This window comes from Prionailurus viverrinus, chromosome A1 (genome assembly GCF_022837055.1).
Source record: "Prionailurus viverrinus isolate Anna chromosome A1, UM_Priviv_1.0, whole genome shotgun sequence".
Lineage (NCBI taxonomy): Eukaryota > Metazoa > Chordata > Mammalia > Carnivora > Felidae > Prionailurus > Prionailurus viverrinus.
Genome location: NC_062561.1, coordinates 175,098,430 through 175,124,560, shown reverse-complemented (window position 1 = coordinate 175,124,560; position 26,131 = coordinate 175,098,430). Strand labels below are relative to the sequence as shown.

Sequence of the window (26,131 nt, the reverse complement as noted above, 5' to 3'; positions counted from 1 at the left end):
TTATCCATATTTATCCATCTACACATTCATCTATTTTTGATGCATTTCAAAATAACTTGTAGACATCAGTACACTTCGTCCCTTAACACTGTAACATGCATACCATAGAGTTCAAAATTTTTTCCCTTCCTTTTTTGGGGGGGGAGGGTAAAAATTGCTTACGGTGAAATCATATGTTTACTATATATAATATTTATATAATTTACAAAAATATATTTTTTACATTTAAAAGTTTGTAATGCTATATTTGTGTTCCCCCCAAAAAACTCTAACCCCCAATGTGATGGTATTTGGATATGGGACCTTTGAAAGGTAATTAAGGTTAGATTAGACATGTAGATTGGGCCCTCATGCTGGGATTAGTGGCTTTATAGGAGGAAGAAATCTCTCTCTTCTCTCTCTCTCTCTCCTTTCCCTTCTCTGCCTCCCTTCCTCTCTCTCCCCTCTCCCTCTCCTTGTCTCCCTCCTTCCCTCTTTCCTTTAAAGGCTCCTTCTTTTCTTCCTCCCTCCTTCCCTCCCTCTCTCCCTCTCTCTCAGCATACACCCACTGCGGAAAGACCATGTGAGGCTGTACAAAGAAATCTGCAACCTAAACAGAGAGGTTTCACCAGAAACCTTGATCTTTGACTTCCCAGCCTCTAGAACTGTAAGAAAAGAAATTTCTATTGTTTAAGTAACCCAGGCCATGGTATTTTGTTAATATGGTGGCGACTAAGACACAGTGTTATTAGGAAGCCACTAAAGGGGGCTTGATTACATACTCTCTTAAAGATCACTTTGGATGTGGAAAAAGGAATGAAAGAGGGCAAGAATAGATTCAGGAAGACTAAATAGGTGACTACTAAAGCAGACTGGGCCAGAGGTGACCTTAGCTTGCCTAGAAGGATCCCAGAAGAGGCCAAAAGAAGCAAACGGGCACGAAAAATATTTAGGAGTGAAAAGAGACAGGACTTGTTGGTGAGAAAGAGGTAGAAATCAAGCATAATGCTCAGATTTCTCACTTGAGCAATTGCTGGCTGGTAGTACCACCGCTCACTAAGACAGGGAACAGAGAAGAAGAAGCAGGCTTTTTTTGAGGGGACAGGGGTTCGGTTTTAATTCATTCAATATACATGCAAGGCTGGAGATAAGCCTGTGGGAGCCATCCACATCAAAGTTACCCTTACAGTCATGTTGACACTGCGTAGGGAGAGTGTGTGAAGGTGGCCTCTGTTAGAACTCTGAAGAACATCAAGATTCAAGGATGGGGCGCCTGGGTGGCTCAGTCAGTGCAGCGTCCGACTTTGCTCAGGTCATGATCTCACGGTTTGTGGGTTGGAGCCCCACATTGGGCTCTGTGCTAACAGATCAGAGCCTGGAGCCTGCTTCAGATTCTGTGTCTCCTCCTCTCTCTGCCCTTCACATGCTCATGTTCTGTCTCTGTCAATAATAAGTAAATGTTAAAAAAAATTAAAAATAAGATTCAAGGAGTGAGTAGAGGAGCAGGAGTCATCTAGGAAGACTGAAAAGAAGTGGTCAGAGAGGGGCAGCGTCACAGAAGCTTAGAGAAGACAGTGTTTCAAGAAGCAGGGAGTCAAATAAACCGAATGTTTAATGGCATTTGGTGAAGACAACTTAATGAATGCCCTCACAAGCGGGATGATTTTCACCATTCAACCAGAACTTCTGAAATGCGTTGGCAGTAGACTCCCTGCCCACCAGACCAGTGGTTTTCAACACATGGTGCCCAGACCTGCAGCATCAACGATATCCAGGAACTTTTCAGAAATATAAATTCAGAGCCTCATGCCTCGTACCCCAGAATTACAAACTCCGGGGTGGGGCCCAACAATCTGTGTTTGAACACGTCTTCTTGGTGATTGTGATGTTCACTGAAGTTTGAGAATCACTGCTCTAGACAGTGCTTATCAGGTAGCATCTGATAACCATTCCTTTGGAAATCAATCCCTCTTCTGAGAAATACGTTTTCCCATTGGCTCTGTCAACTCATATTAACAAGTTGCGGGAGCATGAGCAACAGGATTTTGTCAATACCCAACATTTATCGTAACACATATCCTCCCCATCTTGACTTGTTCCTGCCCTACAACCGGCCACCTACCTACCACTTCTCCCTCTACCGGGTATATCTTTTTATCTTTATAACTTTGCTCATTCATAACATCTCATTTTTCCTGGCGGGAGCCATCTCAGGGCTTCTCTTTGTACATTTTTTCAAGTTTCTGATCCTGCTACCAACTGCCCAAGTTTCTGAATCTCACAGTTTAAATGCCTGCGTGACCCAGATTGTTGGTGAAACTGCCAGTTGGTACGATTTAGGAGTAATTTGGCATCATTTATCGAAACAGCAGAAACATCCCCTCTGACCCAGTAATTCCACTTCTAGGCATTTATCCCACAGTCGTACTGGCACCTGTGCACAAGGGAGCGGGGGTGGTCTCTGCCCCCTCAGCCACAGGCCAGGCCACCTACCCTCAGTCAGTGGGGGACCCTCCAGCCAGTCTGTTGCAGGCCAGGTCCTCAAGGGCCTCTCTCCTGGGCAGTCAGTGGGCTCGGGCTCAGTCAGAGGCCTGCCTGTTCACACCTCACTTCACACTGGGGTCAGTTGGAAACAGCTGGGGAAGCCCTCGCAGCCTCAGCGTCTCCCACGCCCGCCCGCAACACCGGCCCAAGCCGGCTGCGACTTGATTTTCTCTCTCTCTCTCTTTTTTTTCCTCCCCAGGAAGGGAAGATAAGTTTCCCCGCCAAGCACAGCGCCCGCGGGGCCAGAGCCAGACCCGCCCGCTGCCCGCCGCTCGCCACCGCCGGCGAGGGGGGGGGGGTGGGGGTGGGGGGTGGCTCCGGAGGGGCGGGGCGGAGCCGGCCGGCGGGGGCGGGGCTCGGGGCGGGAAGGGGCGGGGCCGGCGGGGTGATGGCTCCGGTTGTCGCCGCCGCCACCGCCTCAGCAGCAGGAACCGAAGTCGCCGCCGCCGTCGTCCGGGTCGCCGGCCGCCCGCGCGCCGCCTCGGCCGGGGCCCGCAGCCATGGAGGATTTCATCGTGATCTCGGACGACAGCGGCTCCGAGAGCTCCGGGGGGGCCCGCTCGGGCAGGGCGCGGAGGCTTCGCCGGGCCCTGTCCCGAACCCCCGGCGCTCTGCCCCGCCGGACCGTGGTGAGTGAGCGAGCCGCCGCTCGCCCAGCCCCGCCGAGGCCAGAGCGCTGCCCCCGCTCGGGCTGCGCATCTTCGCACCCCCGGCTCGGCCCGCTGGTCCCCCCGCGCCACCGCCTCCCGCCCCCTGGCGCCTCACAGCTTCAGCCGCTTCCCGCCTCGCCGCTTGCCGACCTTTCCCGCCCTGAGGAGCGCGGCGGGCCCGGGCCGCGGCCGCCGGGCCTCCCGGGCTCCGCGCTGCAGCCTCAGCGGGCCGGGGCTGGCAACGGCGGCCGAGCACATGGACGGCGGCCTGGCGCGCCTGTGGCGGGGGGTGCGGGAGCCGGCTGCAAGCGGCGGTGTGAGGCCCGGCCGCCGGCTTCCCCGGAGCTCGGGTGGGGGCGGGGAGCTGGGGGGACGTGGTCCTGGGGGATCTCGAGGCAGGGACGCGGGAGCGTGTAATTGTTTGGCCTGTGGTGGGTACAGATGTGTGCAGGGAGGTAACAGGAGCCCGGGCTGGGAGGGAGGGAAGCGCGGGCCTGAGCTTGAGCCAGATGGTGGCTGCGCTCCAGGGCCTGGCAGCCGAGCGAGGGGCCCGATTTTGGAGTAGTGCAGGAGGGCGATTTATTTCGCTTAGCAAACATTTACCCAGCTCTAAAGGAATAGGGAGGGAAACGTCTTGCTCCCTTTTTCCTTCAGGCTCCTTAGTCTTTAGTCTTTGTCTTTCGTCCTAAGGTGGTGAATGAAATATCTATGGTCCCTGCCTTTCTAGAATCCTCCACAGATATTTACGGAACCCCTGATGTGGGCTAGATGTGCTAGGCGCTGGGGATACAGTGGAGAACACAATGTCCGTCGTCTCTCTCATAGAAGGTGATGTATTCAACAAGTGACTGTTGAGTACTCCAGGAGTGGGAGGTGGACAGGCTTTCTATCAGAAGACTCTCAACATCAGACTTCCACCCCTCTTCCCAGCTTCCCACGGACACACCCCAGAAATAAAAGAATTCTCTGGCTGGTATAGGTCTGTAACCTACAGGTTAAGGAAGACACCTTTCTTCATATGCAAATACTCCTTCGAGGCAAATCTCCTAGCTTCTGCTCCTCCGGTCCCAGCCAGTTTGTAGTCCCGACGCCTCCACTGCCAGCCCCTTCTGTGCCCCAGGTGTAGTGCTAACTGCGAAGTGGTCGCTACAAAATGAATGGCATGCCAGACCAGTTAACATCTAGTCCCGTGTCGCCCTGGTTCAAGCATGCAGGATTCTCAGTAAATCTCAGTAAAGAACTTAGAGGAGATGGACAGACAAGATTTCAGAGGAGAAGTGACCCAACGTGGTAAGTACATGGGGTAGCCCCAGTGCTGTGGCGGTGTGAAGGACGTGGACCCACAATAAATGTTTGTTGGGTGAAAGAATGGCTGAAGGAAGAGAGGAGAAAGAGCAGTTCTAACGGATGTTTGATAAGTGAGAACGAGTACATGAGTAGGAGCAGGCTTGCGGTGGAAGGGATGCCGCCTTCAGTTGGGACCTCAGGAGGAGGTGAACTCTGGAGAAAAGTCAGGACTGGAGAGATTTGGTAATCACCCAAATAGAAAAGAGTGCTGAAGGCCTAATCGTGACCGAGAAAAGCAAGGAAAAGACGAGAGGGAGAAAAAAGGTGGAAGGAAGAAGTGGCCTCAGGATAACTCACAGCTGCCTTTCCTTCCAGTTCTTCTTCGTTCCCGTTGCCCCTGGTCTCAAGCCCCCTTTCCTTCCAGGTGTCGTCCATCTTCCCTCACCTTCGTCCAGCTCCTCTCTTTAAGTGCTCAGATGTCATCCTTCGTCTGTGGTGTCTCTTGTGGTCCTTCACACACAAACGTGGGTGCTCTCTCAAACTGCTCCCCTCCCCCGTGACCGCCCAACCAAGCCTTTTCATTCTGAGCCTTCTGAGTTGAAGAGAAATGAAGGGCACATTCCAGAGAATAGTACCCAATGTAAATCTTGCCTCTCCATATATTTACTCCAGTTTTCCTTTAAAACTCCAGGCTTGGTCTCTTTTTATGGTTGTTGCAAATTAAATAGGGCAGTAGGATAACCATGTCAGAGATCAGATGCGTTAAGAGACTTGCAAGGTTAAAGCCTAAAACGCTTTTGTCTAGCTTTCGCCTGAAGGCCCTGAGGTCAGAGAGACCTCTCTTCAAATCAGGAACCCCCACCCCGTATAGCAGCACTGAGAGTTTTGGCAAATTCTGTCACCTCTCTCAGCTTTTGCGCTTGAGAACACTGATACCTACCTGACAGGATCATAAGGGGGGTTTTAATAAGGCAACACAAGGAAAATGCCTAGCATAGATGATCGCTTTTGCTACACTTTGTATTTTTTCTCAACCAGGCCTGACCTTCTCAAGTGTGGCAGGCGATGAAATAAACAAGTTTTATTTATTTTTTCTTTTTTTCTTTTTTTTTTTTTTACAAATATTGACTGAGGGGAAACAACTTGCTTGAATTCGGGAAATCAGAAAACTATTTCCAATACTGAAGTTGACATTTCTGAACTCCTGGTTCTTAACCTGGGCTTTAGTCTTCACTAAGTTTATGAAGCGGGTCTGTGTTTTCCATAATACTACTTTTTGTTTGCCACTTACAAAAGCAGAATGTTGACCTAATTACAAAAACTTTAGAAATGTATGTAGAAGAAAATTAAAACTGTCCTTAATCTCACCATCCAGAGATAACCAGTGTTGATATTTTGAAGTATGTCCATCTAAACTTTATCTGTAAATGCCAGTGTGCATTCATACAGACCCTCGTGTCTTCCCCATGTATGTTTTTGCGAAAATGAAATTCCACTATACATGTGGATTTTTTTTAGCTTGCCTTTTTCTCTCTCTTTTTTAATGTTTATTATTTAAGAGAGAGAATCCCAAGCAACACAAGGCTTGAGTTCACCAACCATGAGATAAAACCTGAGCCAAAATCAAGAGTCAGATGCTTAATTGCCTGAGCCACCCAGGTGCCCCACCTTTTCTCTTAATACACTTTTTGTCTCTTGCACCAATAAATACATGTCTCTCCAATATTTTTAATGTGTTTCATTGTATAGATTTGTAATTCTATTTATGATCTCCTATTAATGGATATCATGCTGACATTTACAAATTTTCTCTGTCATAAACAACCCAGTGTAAAGTCCCTCACAAATAATCTTTGTACCCTTGTTTATTTGCTTCTTTAGGATGAGTTCCTCTTAGAAGTGAGAGTATGAAGTCAAAAGGTATGCCCCCTTTGAGAGCTTTTGATATATATTGCCAAATTTCCTACAGAAATTGTGCACCAATTATATTCTCACCATACCCTTTTCTCCACTACCCAGTCACCCCTAGATATTGTCAATTTATTTGGTAAACATTTACTGAACACTTACTATATGCAAGGCACTTGTAGGTGCTAAGAATACAGCTGTGAACAAGTCCCTGCCCTTGTGGAGGTTCTATTTTAGTCAAGGGGAAACAAACAATAAACAGTCACATAAATGTAATGTCAGACGATATAGAGTGTTAGAAATAAAAATAGGCATTTTTGTTCATTGAAATATTTGTTGATTTGGTAGCCAAATTCTATGAGCTGTCATGGTTTTAATTTTTTTCTTTGGTTGTGATTCATTCTTTCAATAAATACTTATTGAGCACATGCTCTGACCCTGGGGACCAGAAGTAAACAAGTTAACAATGAGCTGATATTCTGTTGGGGAAATATAAGCAATAAACAACCAGAAAATAAGTGAACAATGTAATAGTAACAGGTGGTGTTGGGAACATTAAATTGTATTTTCAAAGAAGGTCTCTCTCTGAAGAGTTAATATTTGATCTGAGAAAAAAATGACAGAATAGATTTGTTATGAGAAGATCTAAGGTAGCAGCAATGGGTGTGGCAAAAACAAAGACTTGGAAGTGGAAATGGTATGACTAATTGGAGGAATTGAAAGGCCAGTGGGGCTGGAAGGTAATGAATGGAAGACGCAGTCTGAAGAGATGAGAAGTAGTGGGCTAGGTCATATAGGGTCTTGTAGACCACAATAAGGAGTTCCAATTTTATCCTTATGTAATAAGAAATCTTTGAAGGGTTTTAGGCAGGGGAATGACATGATCTCATTTGCATGTTTAAAAGATGGTTTTAGGGGTGCCTTGGTGGCTCAGTCAGTTAAGTGTCCAACTTTGGCTCAGGTCACGATCTCACGGTTCGTGGGTTCGAGCCCCGTGTCAGGCTCTGTGCTGACAGCTCAGAGCCTGGAGCGTGCTTCAGATTCTGTGTTTCACCCTCTCTCTGCTTCTCCTCCGCTCACGCTCTGTCTACTCTTTCTCTCAAAAATAAATAAACATTAAAAAAAAAAAAAGAAAAGATTTAAAAAGTAGTTTTAGCTACTGTGAGAAGATAATACTGTACAGTAAGGTGACCGTGTAATTTATCATCCAAGTGGGAATCCTTTTGCAAATGAAAGGGGGTGCTAACTGGAGGGGATGTCAAGCAACAGGTGAAAACTAGAACTGTCCCAAACAAACCAGGAGTATAGTCACCTTCCTGAAAGGAGACCATAGCGGAATCAGGGAGACCAGTTTAAGAGGTTGCTGCAGTAGCCTAAACCAAAAATAATTGTAGCTTGGAATAGCCTGGGATACTGGAAGGATTTGGAACATTGGAGGATAGGAAGTAGAATCAACGAGTCTTGATAACTTGGATGTGGACAATGAAAAGAAAAGGATGAATCAAGAATGAAGCTCTGGTTTTGGCCTGAGCAACTAGATGTATGTTGGTGTCATTCACTGAAATGGAGACTTGAAGAACAGGATTGGAGGAAAGATTCAAGCGTTCTGTTTTGAAGGTGTTAAAAGATGCTTATAGAATAGCCAGCTGGAGATACAAGGTATGTTGTTTGTACTGAGTTTGGAGGCCAGGGGAGAAGGTCTGACTAGGGACACAAATTTGATGTCATTGACACATAGGTCGTAGTAAAGTCCTTGACCTGGATGAGATCATCTAGGCTAAGGCTCAACAAGAAGAGCATCCTGGACGTAGCCCTAGGGCACACACAGCGTCTACCTCAGATGAAGGTAAGGGGAAGAGGAGCAGCTAGTGAGGTTGGAGATCAGAGAGTGTGCTCAGCACGTAGTAGAGCTGGACATCTTGAACATGTTTATTGGTGGTATATTGGGTATATATAGAGAGAGATTGTGTGCATGAAGATTACCTGTTCTTCTCCTATTGGGGTGTTATTTGTAAATTTTCCTTACATATTAAAGACTTGTTATGGGTTGAATTGGGTCCTTCAAAAAGATATGTCAAAGGCCTAACCACCACTACAAAATGTGACCTTATTGGGAAATAGGGCCACTGCAGATGTAGTAATTGAAGATGAGGTCATACAGAATAGGGTGGGCCCTTACTAATCTAAAATGTCTGGTGTCCTTATAAGAAGACATGAGGATAGAGGAAGAACACCATGTGACGATAGAAACAAAGAGGGAGTTGAAGCTGCAAATCAAGGAATATCAAGGATTGCTGGTGACACCAGAAACTAAGAGAAAGGCATGGAACAGATTCTCTTCTACAGGCTTCGAGAGAGCGTGGCACTGCAGATTGGTTTTGACTTTTAAGCCTCCAGAACTGTGAGATGATAGATGCCTGTTGTTTTAAGCTATTTTGCAGTAATTTGTGCTAGGAAACTAATACAGCCCCCTGTGTTATACACATTACTTCCCCCCCCCCAATTTTTTATTTCTTTTGGTTCTTTACAAAAGTTTTAAATTCTTGTGTAGCCAGTTCTATCACTCTTTTCCTTAGGAAGCCTTTCCTCTTAAGATTATAAAAATATTTTTTACATTCAATTTATTAATCCACCTGGAATTAATTTCAAAAAAGGGATAAAATAGTCATCTTTTTCTTTCAGGATGGTTAGCTAGTTGTCCTAACATTTATTGAATTATCTATCCTTTCTACCCTGTGGTTTGAAATATTACCTTTATCAAATGGTAAACTTTTATATATTTTTGTGTCTATTTGTGGACTTTCTTTTCTCGCCTTGGTACATGCTATTTTAATAATAAGCAGAGGAGGGGCACCTGGGTGGCTCAGTCGGTTAAGCGTTGGACTTCAGCACAGGTCGTGGTCTCACGGCTCCTGAATTTGAGCCCCTGTGTTCGAGCCCCACATCAGGCTTTGTTTTTTTTTTTTTTTTAATTTTTTTTTTAACATTTATTTATTTTTGAGACAGAGAGAGGCAGAGCATGAACAGGGGAGGGGCAGAGAGAGAGGGAGACACAGAATCCGAAACAGGCTCCAGGCTCTGAGCGGTCAGCACAGAGCCTGATGCGGGGCTCGAACTCACGGACCGTGAGATCATGACCTGAGCCGAAGTCCGACGCTTAACTGACCGAGCCACCCAGGCGCCCCAGGCCCCACATCAGGCTTTGTACTGACAGCTCAGGGCCTGGAGCCTGCTTCAGATTCTGTGTCCCTTCCCTGTGCACACTCTGTCTCTGTCTCTCTAAAATAAATAAGCATTAAAAATTTTAACAGTAAGCAGAGGAAACTCTTCATTGCTCTTTTTAGAATTTTTTTGACTAGTTTTGCATGTTTATTCTGTCAGATCACTTTAAAATCATTTTGTCAACCTCCAAATAATTTCTACTTTTAAAATGGGGATGATACTAAATTTAGAAATCTGTACTTTGTGGTGTTTTACTTAATGAAGTTTTACACTTTTATGTATGTATCTGTGCATCTTTTATCTTTATGGTTTTCTTCTTTGTTTTATGTTTAGAGAGATCTTTCCTGTCCTGAGATTACTTTCCTTTTATTTCCTTATTATTATTCTTTTACCATCTCATTCTTTACATTTAGATACATCTCATACATTTAGATCTTTAATTCACCTAAAATGTTTTATATGGCATGAAATGTACCTGCCATTTTCCATATACCGTATTGCCCTATGTAAGACTTGCTGTCAACTTAAGAACAGCTTTTCAGGAAAAAAGAAACTACCACATGAAATGTGAGACCAACTATTAGATGCACCCTGATTGCAGATATAGGAGGGGAACACTCTAGATATGAGAGTTTATAATATATGGTGTTAATTGTCTGGGAATCATTTCTCAAATAATTATCTTTTTTCCACATATTTGAGACATATTCTTAACACCGAATTATTTTATACACTTGTGTCTGTTTCTAGGTTTTCTTTTGTGTTTCATTGATTGGTCTATTTTCAATGACAGAACTTTACTGTTTTTGTGGTTTGATCATATTTTTTGGTATCTAATAGAGCAATTATCTTTCCTTATTTTTCTCCCGAAATTTCTTGGTTATTGTGCCCATGTAGGCCTCCAAAAGAATTTTAGAATCATTTTGTCCAGGATTGCATTTGATTAGGGTTCCTTTGGGTCAGATAATTCTTTGTTGTGGGAGGCTGTTCTGTGCACTGTGGAATGTTTAGCAGCATCTTTGGTCTCTGCCCACTAGTTGCCAGCCAGTAGCAGCACTTCACCTTTCCCCCAACTTTTACAACCAAAAGTGTCTCTAGACACTCCCGAGTGTCTCCTGGAGGGCAAAATTGCCACTGGTTCAAAACTACTGTGTTGGATTTATAAGTTAATTGAAAGAGAAATAACATCTTTATAATACTGTCTTCCTAATTAGAAACATGGCTTACCTTTCATTTTATGGGGTTTCCTTTTTGGCAATCAATGAAACTTGCTTTGAATCCTGTGCGTTTCTTGTCCTGGAGCTAGTGTTTTGATTCTGAGTAACTGGTTGCCCCACAGGGTTGAGCATGCCAATCATGGTGAGCCTCACATAGTAAGAATAGCTTGCCTTTATGCTAGGCACCCTGTTAATTAAGTACGTTGCATGGATTAGCTCATGTAATCTTCACTGCAGCCCTGTAAGTTTGGTACTGTTATTATCCCTATTAGATAGATGAAGAATCTGAGGTAGGGTCAGCCAGGTGCTAACTAGTAGAACAGGTTTACCACCATTAGTCTCAATCTTGAAAATCCTGGGGTGAGGGCATCTGGGTGTCTTAGTTAAGCATCCCACTTCAGCCCAGGTCGTGATCTCACAGTTCATGAGTTCAAGCACCTCCTTGGGCTCTGCACTGACCGCTCAGAGCCTAGAGCTTACTTCAGATTCTGTGTCTCCCACTCCTTCGCTCTCTGCCCCTCCTCCACTTGTGTGCTCATGCTCTCTCTCAAAAGTAAATAAACATTAAAATAATTTTTAATAATAAAAAATAAAATTAAATAAATAAAATTTTAAAAAAGAAAATCCTGGGGTGAACTTGCAAACCTCTCACCAGGTTTCTGAAGGCACATCCTCTGGAGGCACTAGAAATAAATGGATAAGTTGAAAAAAGCAAGTTGCAAAATATTCTGTTTTTTAAATGTGTAGTTTTAGGGGCACCTGGGTGGTTCAGTCGGATAAGCGTCTGACTTCAGCTCAGGTCACGATCTCACAGTTCATGGGTTTGAGCCCCACATTGGACTCTGTACTGACAGCTCAGAGCCTGGAGCCTGCTTCAGATTCTGTGTCTCCTTCTCTTTCTGTTCCTCCCTTGCTCGTTCTCTGTCTCTGTCTCTCAAAAATAAACGTTAAAAAAAATTTTTTTAATGTATGTTTTTAGAAGAATAGACCCATTGCAGTTTTTTAATCCAAAAATTATTTTTTTAAGTTTATTTATTTTGAGTGAGAGAGAGAGTGAGCAGGAAAGGGGCAGAGAGAGAGAGGGAGAGAGAATCCCAAGCAGGCCCCTCACTGTCATCACAGAGCCCGATGTGGGGCTCAAACCCATGAACTGCGAGATCATGACCCCAGCTAAAACCATGACTCAGACACTTAACCAAGTGAGCCATGCAGGCAACCCCCAAAGTTATTTTTTAAACCCCTATCATGTACTTTAAAAATATTTTTAAAAATCGTCTTCTCTTTCTTAATCCCTTCCTCCAAATAAAAGTACACTGTTGGACACAGCCATATCCCCAGCAACTAGCTTAGTGCCTTGAGTGTAGTAGATTCTCAGTAACTATTTATTCTAGGAGAAACAATTCCTTTTACTGATTTTCTAAGGAATCCTTTTCTCCTGCTAAGTTTTGTTGCAGTTACGTCAAAATAATTTTATGTGATGGGAGAGCCAAGGGATATATATGGCAGCTATCCCAGGCTAATTTTTTTTTTCCAGGCCACTAAGACTTTTAAAACACAAAATGTGGCTATGTCTTAGAATAAAAGGCAGAATTCACCTACATTTTGAATTTAAACATCAGATGTCACACTAATTTGAATCTTAAATCAAGGTCAGCTCTCATGTAAGCCTGCAGATCACTTACCCCACCCCCCATTAACAGCTTTATTAAGATATAATTCCATACCTTACGTGAGGATTCCCACCCATAAAATTCCCTGAGTTGTTTGACCTTCACCTCTATCTAATTTTAGAACATTTTCCTTACTCCAGAAGGAAACCCTAGACTCTCCAGTGGGTTCTCTTTGTTTTCTGTTTTTTTAAGGTAATCATACCACCTGAAAAATAAAATTTCCCCATTTTAAATTATAAAAAGTATTTTAAAATTTTAAATAGAGGTAAAAAATTCAGGGCCTCAGGAAGAAACCCACCCCTGTCCATTGCCACTCTGAGATAAGTAAGTTTTTGTGTATTGTTCCAGAAGTTTTCTCTGTGTGTACACAAAAATGCGTGTCTTTTTTCCCAATGGAGTCATACTAATCTTTTAAACCACTAAATATATTTTAGGCATTTAAAAAAATATTAATACCTCATCAAAACCGTTGCCCATTTTGCTTACAGTGGTATTCCTAGTGCATAACATGGTGATTCCTGGTACATAGTATTCATTTAGTAAGTATTTATCAGCTGCATGTTATTCTAATATTTTGAAAAAGACCATAATTTATTGGACCAGCCCTTACTGATTTTAATTTTGCTATCACAGAAGATGTGATGAACTCTCTTTCATGGTCATGAGAATCCATTTGTAGGACAAATTCCTTACAGTGGGATTTTGGAGTTAAAGAGTAGTATGTATTTATAATTTTAATATATACCATGGTCGAGAACAATATGTCATTCTTTGTGGGATCCTAGTATCTGAATCCCAGAACTGTGTTTACAGAACTCCCACCTTTGGAGGTATAATCTGTTTCTAACTAAAGAAGCCGAAACGCCAGATACTCACATCACATTCCCAGACGACTTTGCACATAGGGCTTGGACATAGAACCTAGATACACCAGTCAGATGTACTTACTCCAGACTTTGAATTGGAAATGCTGAGAAGCAGCAGGGTCCTTGTACTCCATTTTGGTGAGATGGCATCAGCAATGACATGTAGCAATTATAAAGGTGCAGGTGGCAGGGTATATAGCATGGTGCTGCTGGCCATACAAGCTGGGGTGTTTGTGTCCAGTGCCCGTGATAATGGGGTACTCAGTTGTACCACATGGTTTGGAGCACCAGATTTTGGTTGTGTAGATTCCAAGCTTGGTTTTCAGGCTCTTGTCTACATTCTAGAAACTACCCATTATTCTCTATAAGCTCCTTTTGTGGTTAAATTAGAGGAAGATTTTGGGTTGTTTGTTTTTTGCTTGCAGCTAAGGTCATTGACACATAGCCACCAAATTATACTTCCAAAAGGTTATAACATATATTCTTAATACAGACTCTGTATGAGAATACCTGTTTTCTTATACTCTGGCCAACCTGGTTATTATAAGCTTCTTAGATTTGTGCCGAATCTAATAGTCTAATGTTTCAATTGTCTAGAATTTTGCTGAAAGGGAAAACTCTTCTCAAATGTTAGTTAGCTTATTTAATACTATCAAATGATCTACCCACATATATGAAAAACTACCCATGTCATAAATTTTCTAGATAATTTGGACCTATTTTCTGCATATTTTAATTACTGCACCTCTGCAGTTTACCTTGCTATTTAGGAAGGCAAAGCCTCCTGTGATATTGTGATTTATAAGAATTACATATATATTCTACTTCTGAAACCATTACTACACTATATGGTTTTTTAAATAAATTTTTAAATGTTTATTTTTGAAAGAGAGAGACAGAGCATGAACTGGGAGGGGCAGAGAGAGAGGGAGACACAGAATCTGAAGGAGGCTCCAGGCTCTGAGCTGTCGGCACAGAGCCCAACATGGGTCTCAAACACACAAACTGAGATCGTGACCTAAGCTGAAGTCAGATGCTTACCAGACTGAGCCACCCAGGTACCCTACACTATATGTTAACTAACTTGGATTTAAATTCTTAAAAATTTAAGTTAAAAAAATTTTTAAATATATATACATATTTTTTGATCATTCAGATGACAAAATATATATTTCTCACATATATGTAGTCTTTATCCATGGTTCTTTGCTCACAGCTCTCAAAACCCTTGGAACTCCTTAAGTGATGAGAAGTTAAAGGTGTTCTTTGTTATGGTAGTGAGGTGACTTTTGGAAAACACCTAAATAAGGGAGCTGGTTACCAGTGAAGCCAGATGATTAGAGGATTGGAATTTTCAGTCCCATCCCCAGACCTCCAGAGAGTGGAGAGGGCCCTAGAGATTGACTTCAATCACCAGTGACCAATGATTCAATCGATTCTGACTATATAATGAAGCCTTTATAAGAACCCAAAGGACGTCTGGAGAGCTTCTGGGTTGGTGAACATATAGAGGTGCTAGGAGAACGGCGCCTGGGTGGCTCAGTCAGTTGGCATCTGACTCTTGATTTCAGCTCGCTTATGATCTCACAGTTGTGAGTTTAAGCCCCACAGCAGGCTCTGTGCTGGCTCGCTCTCTCTCTCTCTGTCTCTGTCTCTCTCTCAAAATAAATAAACTTTAAAAAAAGTGCTAGGAGAGTGGCACACCTGGAGAGGGTTTGGAAGTTTGTCTAACTGAGCCTGTTACCTACGGAATATGATTCTATCTCCAAGTAGATCATGTCAGAGTTGAGTTGAATTCTCAGACATGAGAGAATTGCTTGTTGGTGTGGGGAAGTCTCCACAGAACACACTGGAATTGGATCCAGGAACCCTTTTCACCTCTTCACTTATCTTTTGCTTTCCCTTATAGTTTTTCATTTTTGTTTTCGTTTTTTTATGTTACTCTTGAGCCTTTTCTGATTCAGATGAACTTTCGAATCATCTCCATTTCTTTTAAAAATACCATTGGAATTTTGCTTGGTATTTATTGAATTTATAGGTTAATTTGGGGGAGAACAAACATTTTTTAAATTTTAAATTTTTTGTTACAGAAGTTATATGAACAGTCTGAATAGACCTATATCTAATAAGGAAATTGAATCAATGATTAATAACCTTCTAAACCAGAAAATACCAAGCCCAGTTGGGTTCACTGGCATATTCTACTAAACGTTTAAGGAAAAAATTATACCAATTCTCTATAGAAGATATGGAAGCAGAGAAGACACAGCCTAACTCTATAAGGCCAGCATTACCCTAACACCCTAAAACCAGACAAAGACATTATAAGAAAAGAAAAACAGATTAATATCTCTCACTGAACATATGCAGAAAAACTCAACAAAGTATTAGCAAGCTGAAGCCAACAGTGTCTAAAAAGAATTATATACCATGATCAAGAGGAATATATCCTAAGTATGCAAGGCTGTTCATTCAAAAATCAATTAATGTGGGGTGGGAAACATGGCAGCAGAGTAGGAGGACTTTAGGCTCACTTCCTCCCATGAATACAACTAGATAACTATCAAATCATCCTAAATACCTCAGAAATTGACCTGAAGACTGGCATAACAAACTCACAACTAAAGGTAGAAAAAAGGCAACAATGAAGAAAATAGGAAGTGCAAAGATGTGGTTTGGGACAGAAACAGATAGTGGCTTCTATCTTGAGGAGGGAGCCATGGTCACGGAGAAGGGTGAGAGACAGACTAGCACACAGGGGAGCACACAGGGAAAACAAATCCCCGTAGCCAGCAATTAGCTTGGAAAGTAAAAGAGGCCAATTTCATAAGTTCCTGCAACCAGTGGGGCTTAAAGCCTGGTGTTTTCAAAGGTCAGTGGGCTTGGCTGGAATAGAACCCAGAAGTCATTGCTCTGCTGTTGGAGAGAAGGCAGGCAAACAACACACAGATATACAGCATGGAAACAGTGATCCCAAGAGTGTCTAGGTACACAGTGTGGAGGTTATTCGCTCATCTCAGAGCATATCCCAGAGAGTGTCAGTGGAGATACCCCTCCAGAAACAAAGGAACTGGCTGGTGCCATTTCCCTCCCCTGCCCCTCACATAAACACAGAGCTACATGTGGGATCCAGAACATCATCAAATATGCTACCTAACTTGCTTACACCAAGCCCCACTCCCCATACTCTTTAGAATTGCCCCTCCTAGTCACACTTGCCTCATACCCTGCATGGGGGGGCCCCTTTCCACAGAAAACTGTCCCAAACCCTGCTCATACCATGTCTCCTGACTTGGGAGTTTTGCAGAGCCTCAGTTCTGGTGACGGTGGCAACAGTCTCATTTCACAAACAGACCAGAACACACCTAGTTAAAACGCACCACATTCAGGCCAGGGACCAAACGCTACCCACAATAGGCAAAGAGAGTCTTTGCAAATGACTAGCCTGAAGGATAAAGTGGCCAGGACAAGACAGAGCACATGCAGTACACATTGGAGACCCTCTCAGAAACAGCAGACCCTGGGGAACAAGACACTAAACAGCAGAGCACTAGAGGACATCTTCTACATAAGGCGGTTACTTTCAAGAGCAAGAGACATAGCTGACTTACCTAACACACAGAAACAGGCACAGAGACTTAGACAAAATGAGACAACAAAAATTTATCCCAAATAAAAGAACAGGACAAGGCCATGGGCAGAGATCTAAGCGAAACAGATATAAGTAACATGCCTGGTAGAGAATTTAAAGTAGTGACCATAAGGATACTCAGTGGACTTGAGAAAAGAGAGGGAGATGTGAGGCTCTTGAAACAGATAAGGAATAGCATAGCAGAGATAAAGGACTCAATAAATGAAATGAGAAACACATTTGAAGAAAGGATTCTTCCAACAGGCTGGAATAAACAGAGGATGAATTATTGACCTAAAAGGCAGAGTAATGAAAAATAATCGATCTGAACAAAAGAGAGAAAAAAGAATTATGCAAAATGAGAACAGACTTAGGGAACTCAATGACTTCATCAAGCATAATAATATTCGTATCATAGCAGTCCCAGAAGAAGAGAGAGAAACAAAAAATTTATTTGAAGAAATAGCTGAAAACTTCCCTAATCTGAGAAAGGAAATAGATAACCACATCCGGGAGGCACAGAGAACTTCCATCAGAATCAGCCAAAACAAATCCACACGAAGACATATTGCAATTAAATTGGCAAAATATAGTGATAAAGAAACAAATCTTAAAGCAAGACCAAAGATGATAGTAACTAAGAAGGGAAAACCCACAAGGCTAGCAGGGGATTTTGCAGCAGAAACTTTCAAAGTCAGAAACATGTGGCATGATAATATTCAAAGTGCTGAATGGGAGAAATGTGCAGCCAAGAATTCTCTATCCAGAAAGGCTATCATTCAGGATAGGAGAGATAGTTTCCCAGACAAACAAAAACTAAGAGTTTATTATCAATAAACTAACCCTGCAAAATATTATTTTTTTTAATTTGTATTTAATTTATTTTTTTAAGTTTACATTCAAGTTAGTTATTTTATAGTACAACAATGATTTCAGGAGTAGATTCCTTAATGCCCCTTACCCATTTAGCCCATCCCCCCTCCCACAACCCCTTTGACAAACTGCTGTTTGTTCTTCATGCTTAAGAGTCTCATTTTTTTGTTTACCTCCCTTATTTTTGCTTCCCTTCCCTTATGTTCATCTGTTTGTCTCTTAAAGTCCTCATCTGAGTGAAGTCATGTTATATTTGGCTTTCTCTGACTAATTTCACTTAGCATAATACCCTCTAGTTCCATGCACGTAGTTGCAAGTAGTAAGATTTCATTCTTTTTGATTGCTGAGTAATACTCCATTGTATGTATGTGTGTGTGTATACACACACACCACACACACACACACACACACACACACACACACACGTCTTCTTTATCCATTCATCCGTCGATGGACATTTGGGCTCTTTCCATACTTTGGCTGCTGTTGATAGTGCTGCTATAAACTTCAGGGTGCATGTGCCCCTTCGAAACAGCATACCTGTATCCCAGTGGATTAATAACCAGTAGTGCATTTGCTGGGTCATGGGTAGTTCTATTTTTAGTTTTTTGAGGAACCTCTATACTGTTTTCCAGAGTGGCTGCACCAGTTTGCATTCCCACCAGCAGTGCCACCGGCAGTGGCCACATCCTCACCAATATCTGTTGCCTGAGTTGTTAATGTTAGACATTCTGACAGGTGTGAGGTGGTATCTCATGGTGGTTTGGATTTGTATTTCCCTAATGAGTGATGTTGAGCATTTTTTTTCATTTGTCATTTGGCCATCTGATGTCTTCTTTGGAGAAGTGTCTTCGTGTCTTTTGCCCATTTCTTCACTGGATTATTTTTTTTGGGGGGGGTGTTGAGGTTGAGAAGTTCTTTATAGATTTTGGATACTGGCAAATATCTTCTCCCATTCTGTCAGTTGCCTTTTAGCTTTGCTGATTGTTTCCTTTGCTGTGCAGAAGCTTTTTATTTTGATGAGGTCCCAATAGTTCATTTTTGCTTTTGTTTCCCTTGCCTCTGGAGATGTGTTGAGTAAGAAGTTGCTGCGGCCAAAGTCAGAGCAGTTTTTGCCTGCTTTCTCCTTGAGGATTTTGATGGCTTCCTGTCTTACGTTTAGGTCTTTCATCCATTTTGAGTTCATATTTTTGTGTATGGTGTCATAAAGTGGTCCAGGTTCATTCTTCTGCCTGTCACTGTCCAGTTTTCCCAGCACCACTTGCTGAAGAGACTGTCCTTATTCCACTGGATATTCTTTCCTGCTTTGTCAAAGATTAGTTGGCCATACATTTGTGGGTCCATTTCTGGATTCTCTATTCTGTTCCATTGATCTGAGTGTCTGTTCTTATGCCAGTACCATACTGTCTTGATGATTACAGCTTTGTAGTGTAGCTTGAAGTCCGGGAATGTGATGCCTCCTGCTTTAGTTTTCTTTTTCAAGATTGCTTTGGCAATTCAGGGTCTTTTTGGTTCCATACAAATTTTAGGATTATTTGTTCTAGCTCTGTGAAGAATGTTGGTGTTACTTTGATAGGGATTGCATTGAATATGTAGATTACTTTGGGTAGTATTGACGTTTTAACAATATTTGTTCTTCCTATCCAGGAGCACGGAATCTTTTTCCCTTTTTTTTGTGTCTTCTTCAATTTCTTTCATAAGCTTTCTACAGTTTTCAGTGTCTAGATTTTTCACCTCTTCAGTTAGGTTTATTCCTAGGTATTTTATGGTTTTTTTGTGCAATTGTACATGGGATCAATTCCTTGGTTTCTCTTTCTGCCGCTTCATTGTTGGTGTATAGGAATGAAACCGATTTCTGTACATTCATTTTGTATCCTGCCCCTTTCCTGAATTCATGAATCAGTTCTAGCAGTTTTTTGGTGGAATCTTTTGGGTTTTCCATATAGAGTATCATGTCATCTGCAAAGAGTGAGAGTCTGACCTCCTCCTCAACGATTTGGATGCCTTTTATTTCTTTGTGTTGTCTGATTGCTGAGGCTAAGACTTCCATTACTATGTTAAATAACAGTGGCAAGAGAGGACATCCCTGTTTTGTTCCTGACCTTAGGGGGAACGCTCTCAGTTTTTCTCCATTGACAATATTAGCGTTGGGTCTTTCATATATGGCTTTTATGATCTCAAGGTATGCTCCTTCTACCCCTACTTTCTTGAGGGTTTTTATCAAGAAAGGATGCTGTAATTTGTCAAATGCTTTCTCTGCATCTCTTGAGAGGATCATGTGGTTCTTGTCCTTTCTTTTATTGATGTGAGGAATCACATTAATTGTTTTGTAGATATTGAACCAGCCCTGCATCCCAGGCATAAATCCCACTTGGTCGTGGTGAATAATTTTTTTAATGTATTCTTGGATCTGGTTGGCTAATATTTGTTGAGGATTTTTGCATCCATGTTCACCAGGAAAATTGGTCTATAGTTCTCCTTTTTAGTGGGGTCTTTGTCTGGTTTTGGAATCAAGGTTATGCTGGCTTCATAGAGAGAGTTTGGAAGTTTTCCTTCCATTTCTATTTTTTGGAACAGCTTCAAGAGAATAGGTGTTAACTCTTCCTTAAATGTTTGGTAGAATTCCCCTGGAAAGCCATCTGGCCCTGGACTCTTGTTTTTTGGTAGACTTTTGATTACTAATTCGATTTCCTTACTGGTTATGGGTCTGTTCCAATTTTCTATTTCTTCCTGTTTCAGTTTTGGTAGTGTATATGTTTCTAGGAATTTGTCCATTTCTTCCAGGTTGCCCATTTTATTGGTGTATAATTGCTCATAATATTCTCTTATTATTGTTTTTATTTCTGCTGTATTGGTTGTGGTCTCTCCTCTTTCATTCTTGATTTTGTTTGAGTCCTTTCCTTTTTCTTTTTGATCAAACTGGCTAGTGGTTTATTAATTTTGTTAATTCTTTTAAAGAACCAGTTTCTGGTTTCATTGTTCTGTTCTACTGGATTTTTTTGTTTGTTTGTTTTTTGCTTTTAGTAGCATTGTTTTCTGCTCTAATCTTTATTATTTCCTGTCTTCTGCTGGTTTTGGGTTTTATTTGCTGTTCTTTCTCCAGCTCTTTAAGGTGTAAGGTTAGGTTGTGTATCTGAGACCTTTCTTCCTTCTTTAGGAAGGCCTGGATTGCTATAATCTTCCCTCTTACAACCATCTTTGCTGCATCCCAGAGGTTTTGGTCTTGGTGTTATCATTTTTGTTGGCTTCCATGTACGTTATAATTTCCTTTTTAACTTCTTGGTTAGTCCATTCACTCTTTCCCAGGAGGATGTTCTTTAGTCTCCAAGTGTTTGCTGTCTTTCCAAATTTTTTCTTGTGGTTGATTTCAAGTTTCATAGTGTTGTGGTCTGAAAATATGCATGGTATGATCTCAATCTTTTTGTACTTGTTGAAGGCTGATTTGTGTCCCAGTACATGGTCTATTCTGGAGAACGTTCCATGTGCACTGGAGAAGAATGTATATTCCACTGCTTTAGGATGAAATGTTCTGAATATATCTGTTAAGTCCATCTGGTCCGGTGTCATTTAAAGGCATTGTTTCCTTGTTGATTTTCTGTTTAGATGATCTGTCCATTGTTGTAATTGGGGTGTCGAAGTCCCCTACTATTATGGTATTATTATCAATGAGATTCTTTATGTTTGTAATTAACTGATTTACGAATTTGGGTGCTGTCACATATGGAGCATAAATGTTTACAATTGTTAGGTCTTCTTGGTGTATAGACCCCTTAATTATGATATAATGCCCTTCTTCATCTCTTGTTACAGTCTTTAGTTTGAAGTCTAGATTGTCTGATATAAGTATGGCTACTCTGGCTTTATTTTGTCAACCATGAGCATGATAGATGGTTCTCCATCCTCTTATTTTCAATCTGAAGGTATCTTTAGGTCTGAAGTGGGTCTCTTGTAAACAGCATATTGACGGATCTTGTTTTCTTGTCCATTCTGTTACCCACTGTCTTTTGATTGGAACATTTAGTCCATTGACGTTTAGAGTGATACTGAAAGATACGTTTATTGCCATTATGTTTCTTATAGAGTTGGAGTTTCTGGTGGTGTTCTCTGGTCCTTTCTAGTTTTTGTTGCTTTTGGTATTTTTTTCCCCATCTTTTCTCAGAGAGTCCCCCTTAAAATTTCTTGCAGGGCTGTTTTAGTGGTCATGAACTCCTTTAATTTTTGTTTGGGAAACTTTTAATCTCCTTCTACTTTGAGTGACAGCCTTGCTGGATAAAGAATTCTTGGCTGCATATTTTTCCAATTCAGCACATTGAATATATCTTGCTACTCCTTTCTGGTCTGCCAAGTTTCTGTGGATACATCTATTGCAAACCTGATCTGTCTTCCCTTGTAGGTTAAGGATTTTTTTTTCCCCTTGCTGCTTTCATGATTCTTTTCTTGCCTGAGTGTTTTGTGAATTTGACCATGACATGCCTTGCTGTTGGTCGGTTTTTGTTGAATCTTATGGGAGTTCCTGGATTTTGATGTCTGTGTCTTTCCCCAGGTTAGGAAAGTTTTCTGCTATGATTTGCTCACATAACTCTTACCCCTTTTTCTATCTCTTCATCTTCTGGGACCCCTATGATTCTGATATTGTTCTTTTTTAATGAGTCACTGGTTGCTCTAGTTCTTAAATCGTGTTCTTTTCCCTTAGTCTCCCTCTTTTTTTCTGCTTCATTATTCTCCATAAGTTTGTCCTCTACATTGCTAATTTGCTGTTTTGCCTCACCCATCCTTGCCACCGTGGCATCCATTTGAGATTGCAGCTCAGTTATAGCATTTTTTATTTCATCCTGACTAGTTTTTACTTCTTTTATCTCTGCAGAAAGGGATCTAATCTATTTTTGACCCCAGCTAGTATTCTTATTATCATGATTCTAAATTCTGGTTCTTGTATCTGTGTCGATTAAGTCCCTGGCTTTCGTTTCTTCCTGCTCTTTCTCTTTGGGTGAATTCCATTGTTTTGTCATTTTGAAGGGAGAAAAGGAATTGATAAGGTAATAAATTAAAATTAAAAAATTAAAAATAACACACACACAAAAATCAAATAAATGATGCTAGATTCTAGGTGTGTTTTGGTCTGGTTATTGAAAGGAGATTGATAGATTAGAGAAAAAAAAGTGGGAAAAAGGAAAATGTTTGAAAATTTGTGAAACTGAATACAATGAAATAGAATAAAATGAAATGATGGAAGTAAAATAGAATTTGAAAACTTATCAAAAAAGTAAGATATATAGTAGAAAAAATAAAAATATTTTTAATAAGAATTGAAAATAAAAATAGATTTTTTTCTGTATTCAAGAAAAAGAAGAAACGAAAAAGAAGAAGAAAAAAGAAAATTGAATAGATAGACCAGCAAACAGACTGAAATACGATTGAAATTACATCAGTTTCCTCTAGAAGTCAAACTGTGAAGCCCTTTATAGTCATAAACTAGGCAGGTGGAGAGATTTGTGGTGTACATGAAGAGTGAGTTTGGCACAGTTGGCCAGGGCTTAGTGTAATGGTCCCATTCTCTACTAAATGGCACTGTGTAGCTTATTGGGGTGGATTGTTGTGGCACTTCTGGGTGGGTATGCACATGCACGGAGGGGTGAAAATGGCATCACCCAGCTATCCAGTCTCTAGTATTGGAACTCTGCTCTCCCCGACCAGCAATCATGCACCCATCCTTTCTCTCCAGTTTCCATCCACTCCCCGCTTTTACACTGTCTGTGACCATGCTGTCAGGTTGCCAGGAGGCACCTCCCTCCTGAGTTTTCTCTCAAAAGCAGCTGTGTTTCCCCACCCCTCACTTCTGAGGGACTGCGGCTTTGACCCTTTCTGACTGTCTGCAGCAGTGTCTCACCGAGCAATGCCTGGATGCCGGCCACATCCAGGAATGTTCGTGGGACCATGCTGCTGCCGATGCCCAGAGACTGTGGCTGGATGCCAGCCCACCCCAGAAAAAGTTCATGCAGTCATGTAACAACAGTGTTTCAGGGGTTTTGGAAAATCACAACACACATCTGGCACCAGGCTTCACCCTTAATAACCTTGTTCCAGCACCAGCAGATGTGGTTGTTCTCTAGGGTCTGCTGGAACCAGGTGGCTGCACAGCCTCTACCAAATATCTTTCCAGCAGTGGAACCACTTCTCCCTGTGTGGCCTGAGAACTTCCCAGACCCCACTCTGTTTCTAGGGATTTACCCTTCCCACCAGAGCACCACCAGGTATTGAGCTGCAGAGTTTCAGACTCTGTGCTCCCCCTGTTTATAGAGTCTTAATGGAATTTAAACCCTCTCCTTTCTCCTTTCTCCCTTTTTAGTTCAGTCCCTGTGGCTGTTTCCACTTTTCCACTTTCCCTCCAGCTGCTTTGGTGGGGGGGGTGCTTTTCCTGAACTCTCCCCCTGTCCCCACCCTCTCTCTGTAAGTAAAAACACCTCCCTGCCCTCTACGGCCTTTCTCTCACCTAGTTCACCTCTCCACACCGCATACCTACGGAGTTCTGTGGTTCAAGTTGTGCAGATTGTTGTGTTAATCCTCAAGTCAGTTTTCTAGGTATGCAGGATGGTTTAGTATTGATCTGGCTGTATTTCGTGAACGCAAGACACAAAAAAACTTCCATGCTGTTCGGCCATGTTGGCTACTCCCCTACACTGCAAAATATTAAAGGGGATTCTTTTAGTAGAAAGGAGTGACACTATAAAGATAATAAAAAAGCAGTAAATATGAACACTTCTGTAAAAACTCAATCAAGGAACTCACAAAATAAAAGGATATAAAATAGGAGACCATATACCTAAAATGTGGGGGAAGGAGAGGAGTAAAGGATAGGCTCAAACTTAAGCAGCCATCGAATTAATATAGACTGCTATATGCAGAAGAGGTTATGTAGAAACCTACTGGTAACCATATATCAAAAGCTAATGAATACACAAAGAATAAACAGAAAGAAATCCAAGTATATCACTAAAGAAAATAAGCCATGAAAGAAAGACAAGAAAGGATCAGAGAAAATCTTTAGAAACAACCACAAAACAAATACTAAAATGCCAGTAATTACATATCTATCAATAATTACTTTGAATGGAAATGGGCTAAATGCTCCAATCAAAAGACATAAGGTAACAAGGGGGAAAAAAAGACATGGGGTGACAGATTGGATAAAAAAAAAAAAATAAGACCCACCTATATACTGCCTACAAGAGGCTCCTTTTAGACCTAAAGACACCTGCACATTGAAAGTTAGGTGATGGAAAAACACCTATCATGCAAATGGATGTCAAAAGAAAACTGGGTTAGTAATACTTAGATCTGGCAATATAGACTGTAAAACAAAGACTGTAACAAGGGACCAAAAAGGACACTATATAATAATAGGACAATCCAACAAGAAGATATAACAGTTGTAAATATCTGTGCACCCAACATAGGACCACCCAAACACATACGACAGTTAATAACAAACATAAAGGAACTAGTCAATAATATTACAATAATAGTAGCGGACTTTAACACAACACTTACATCAATGGCAGATCATCTAAACAGAAAATCAACAGGGAAACAATGGCTTTGAATGACACACTGGAACAGATGGATTTAACAGATATATTCAGAGCATCCCATCCTAAAACAGCAGAATACACATTCTTTTCAAGTGCACATGGAACATGCTCCAGAATAGATCATATATTAGCCCACAAAACAAGCCTCAAATTCAAGATCGAAGTCATACCATGCATCTTTTCTTACCACAACACTATGAATCTAGAAGTCAACCACAAGAAAAATCGGGAAAGACCACAAATACATGAAGATTAAATAACCTGCTACTAAACAATGAATGGGTCAACCAGGAAATAAAGGAAGAAATAAACAAGTACATGGAAACAAATAAAAGTGAAAACACAATGGTCCAATACCTTTGGGATGCAGCAGAAGTGGCTCTAAGAAGGAAATTTATAGCAATACAGACCTACATCAAGAAGCAAGAAAAATCTGAAATAAACAACCCAACCTTAACACCTACAGGAGCTAGAAAAAGAAGAACAAACAAAAGCCAAACCAACAGAAGGAAGGAAATAATAAAGATTAGAGCAGAAATAAGTGGTATAGAAACCAAAACCAAACAAACAAACAGATCAGTGAAACAGCTGGTTCTTTGGAAAAAATGAAGAAAATTGATAAACCTCTAGCCAGACTTATAAAGAGAAATGACTCAAATTAGAATCACAAAAATGAGAGAGGAGAGATAACAACC

General features: G+C 41.5%; 2 protein-coding genes across 2 annotated transcripts in view; one reads left to right on the top strand and one right to left on the bottom strand.

Moving 5' to 3' along the window:
• Positions 1 to 2,738, bottom strand: part of THOC3 (THO complex subunit 3) — a 190,342-nt gene extending 187,604 nt beyond the window's left edge. The window contains exon 1 of the mRNA XM_047870910.1: positions 2,473 to 2,738. The gene's annotated coding sequence lies outside the window, so the exon portion shown is untranslated. The remainder of the gene's footprint in view (positions 1 to 2,472) is intronic.
• A 168-nt stretch (positions 2,739 to 2,906) lies between these two features.
• SIMC1 (SUMO interacting motifs containing 1) overlaps positions 2,907 to 26,131 on the top strand; it is an 82,648-nt gene continuing 59,423 nt past the window's right edge. The window contains exon 1 of the mRNA XM_047854337.1: positions 2,907 to 3,152. Coding sequence (XP_047710293.1) covers positions 3,024 to 3,152 — 129 coding nt within the window. The 5' untranslated portion in view covers positions 2,907 to 3,023. The remainder of the gene's footprint in view (positions 3,153 to 26,131) is intronic.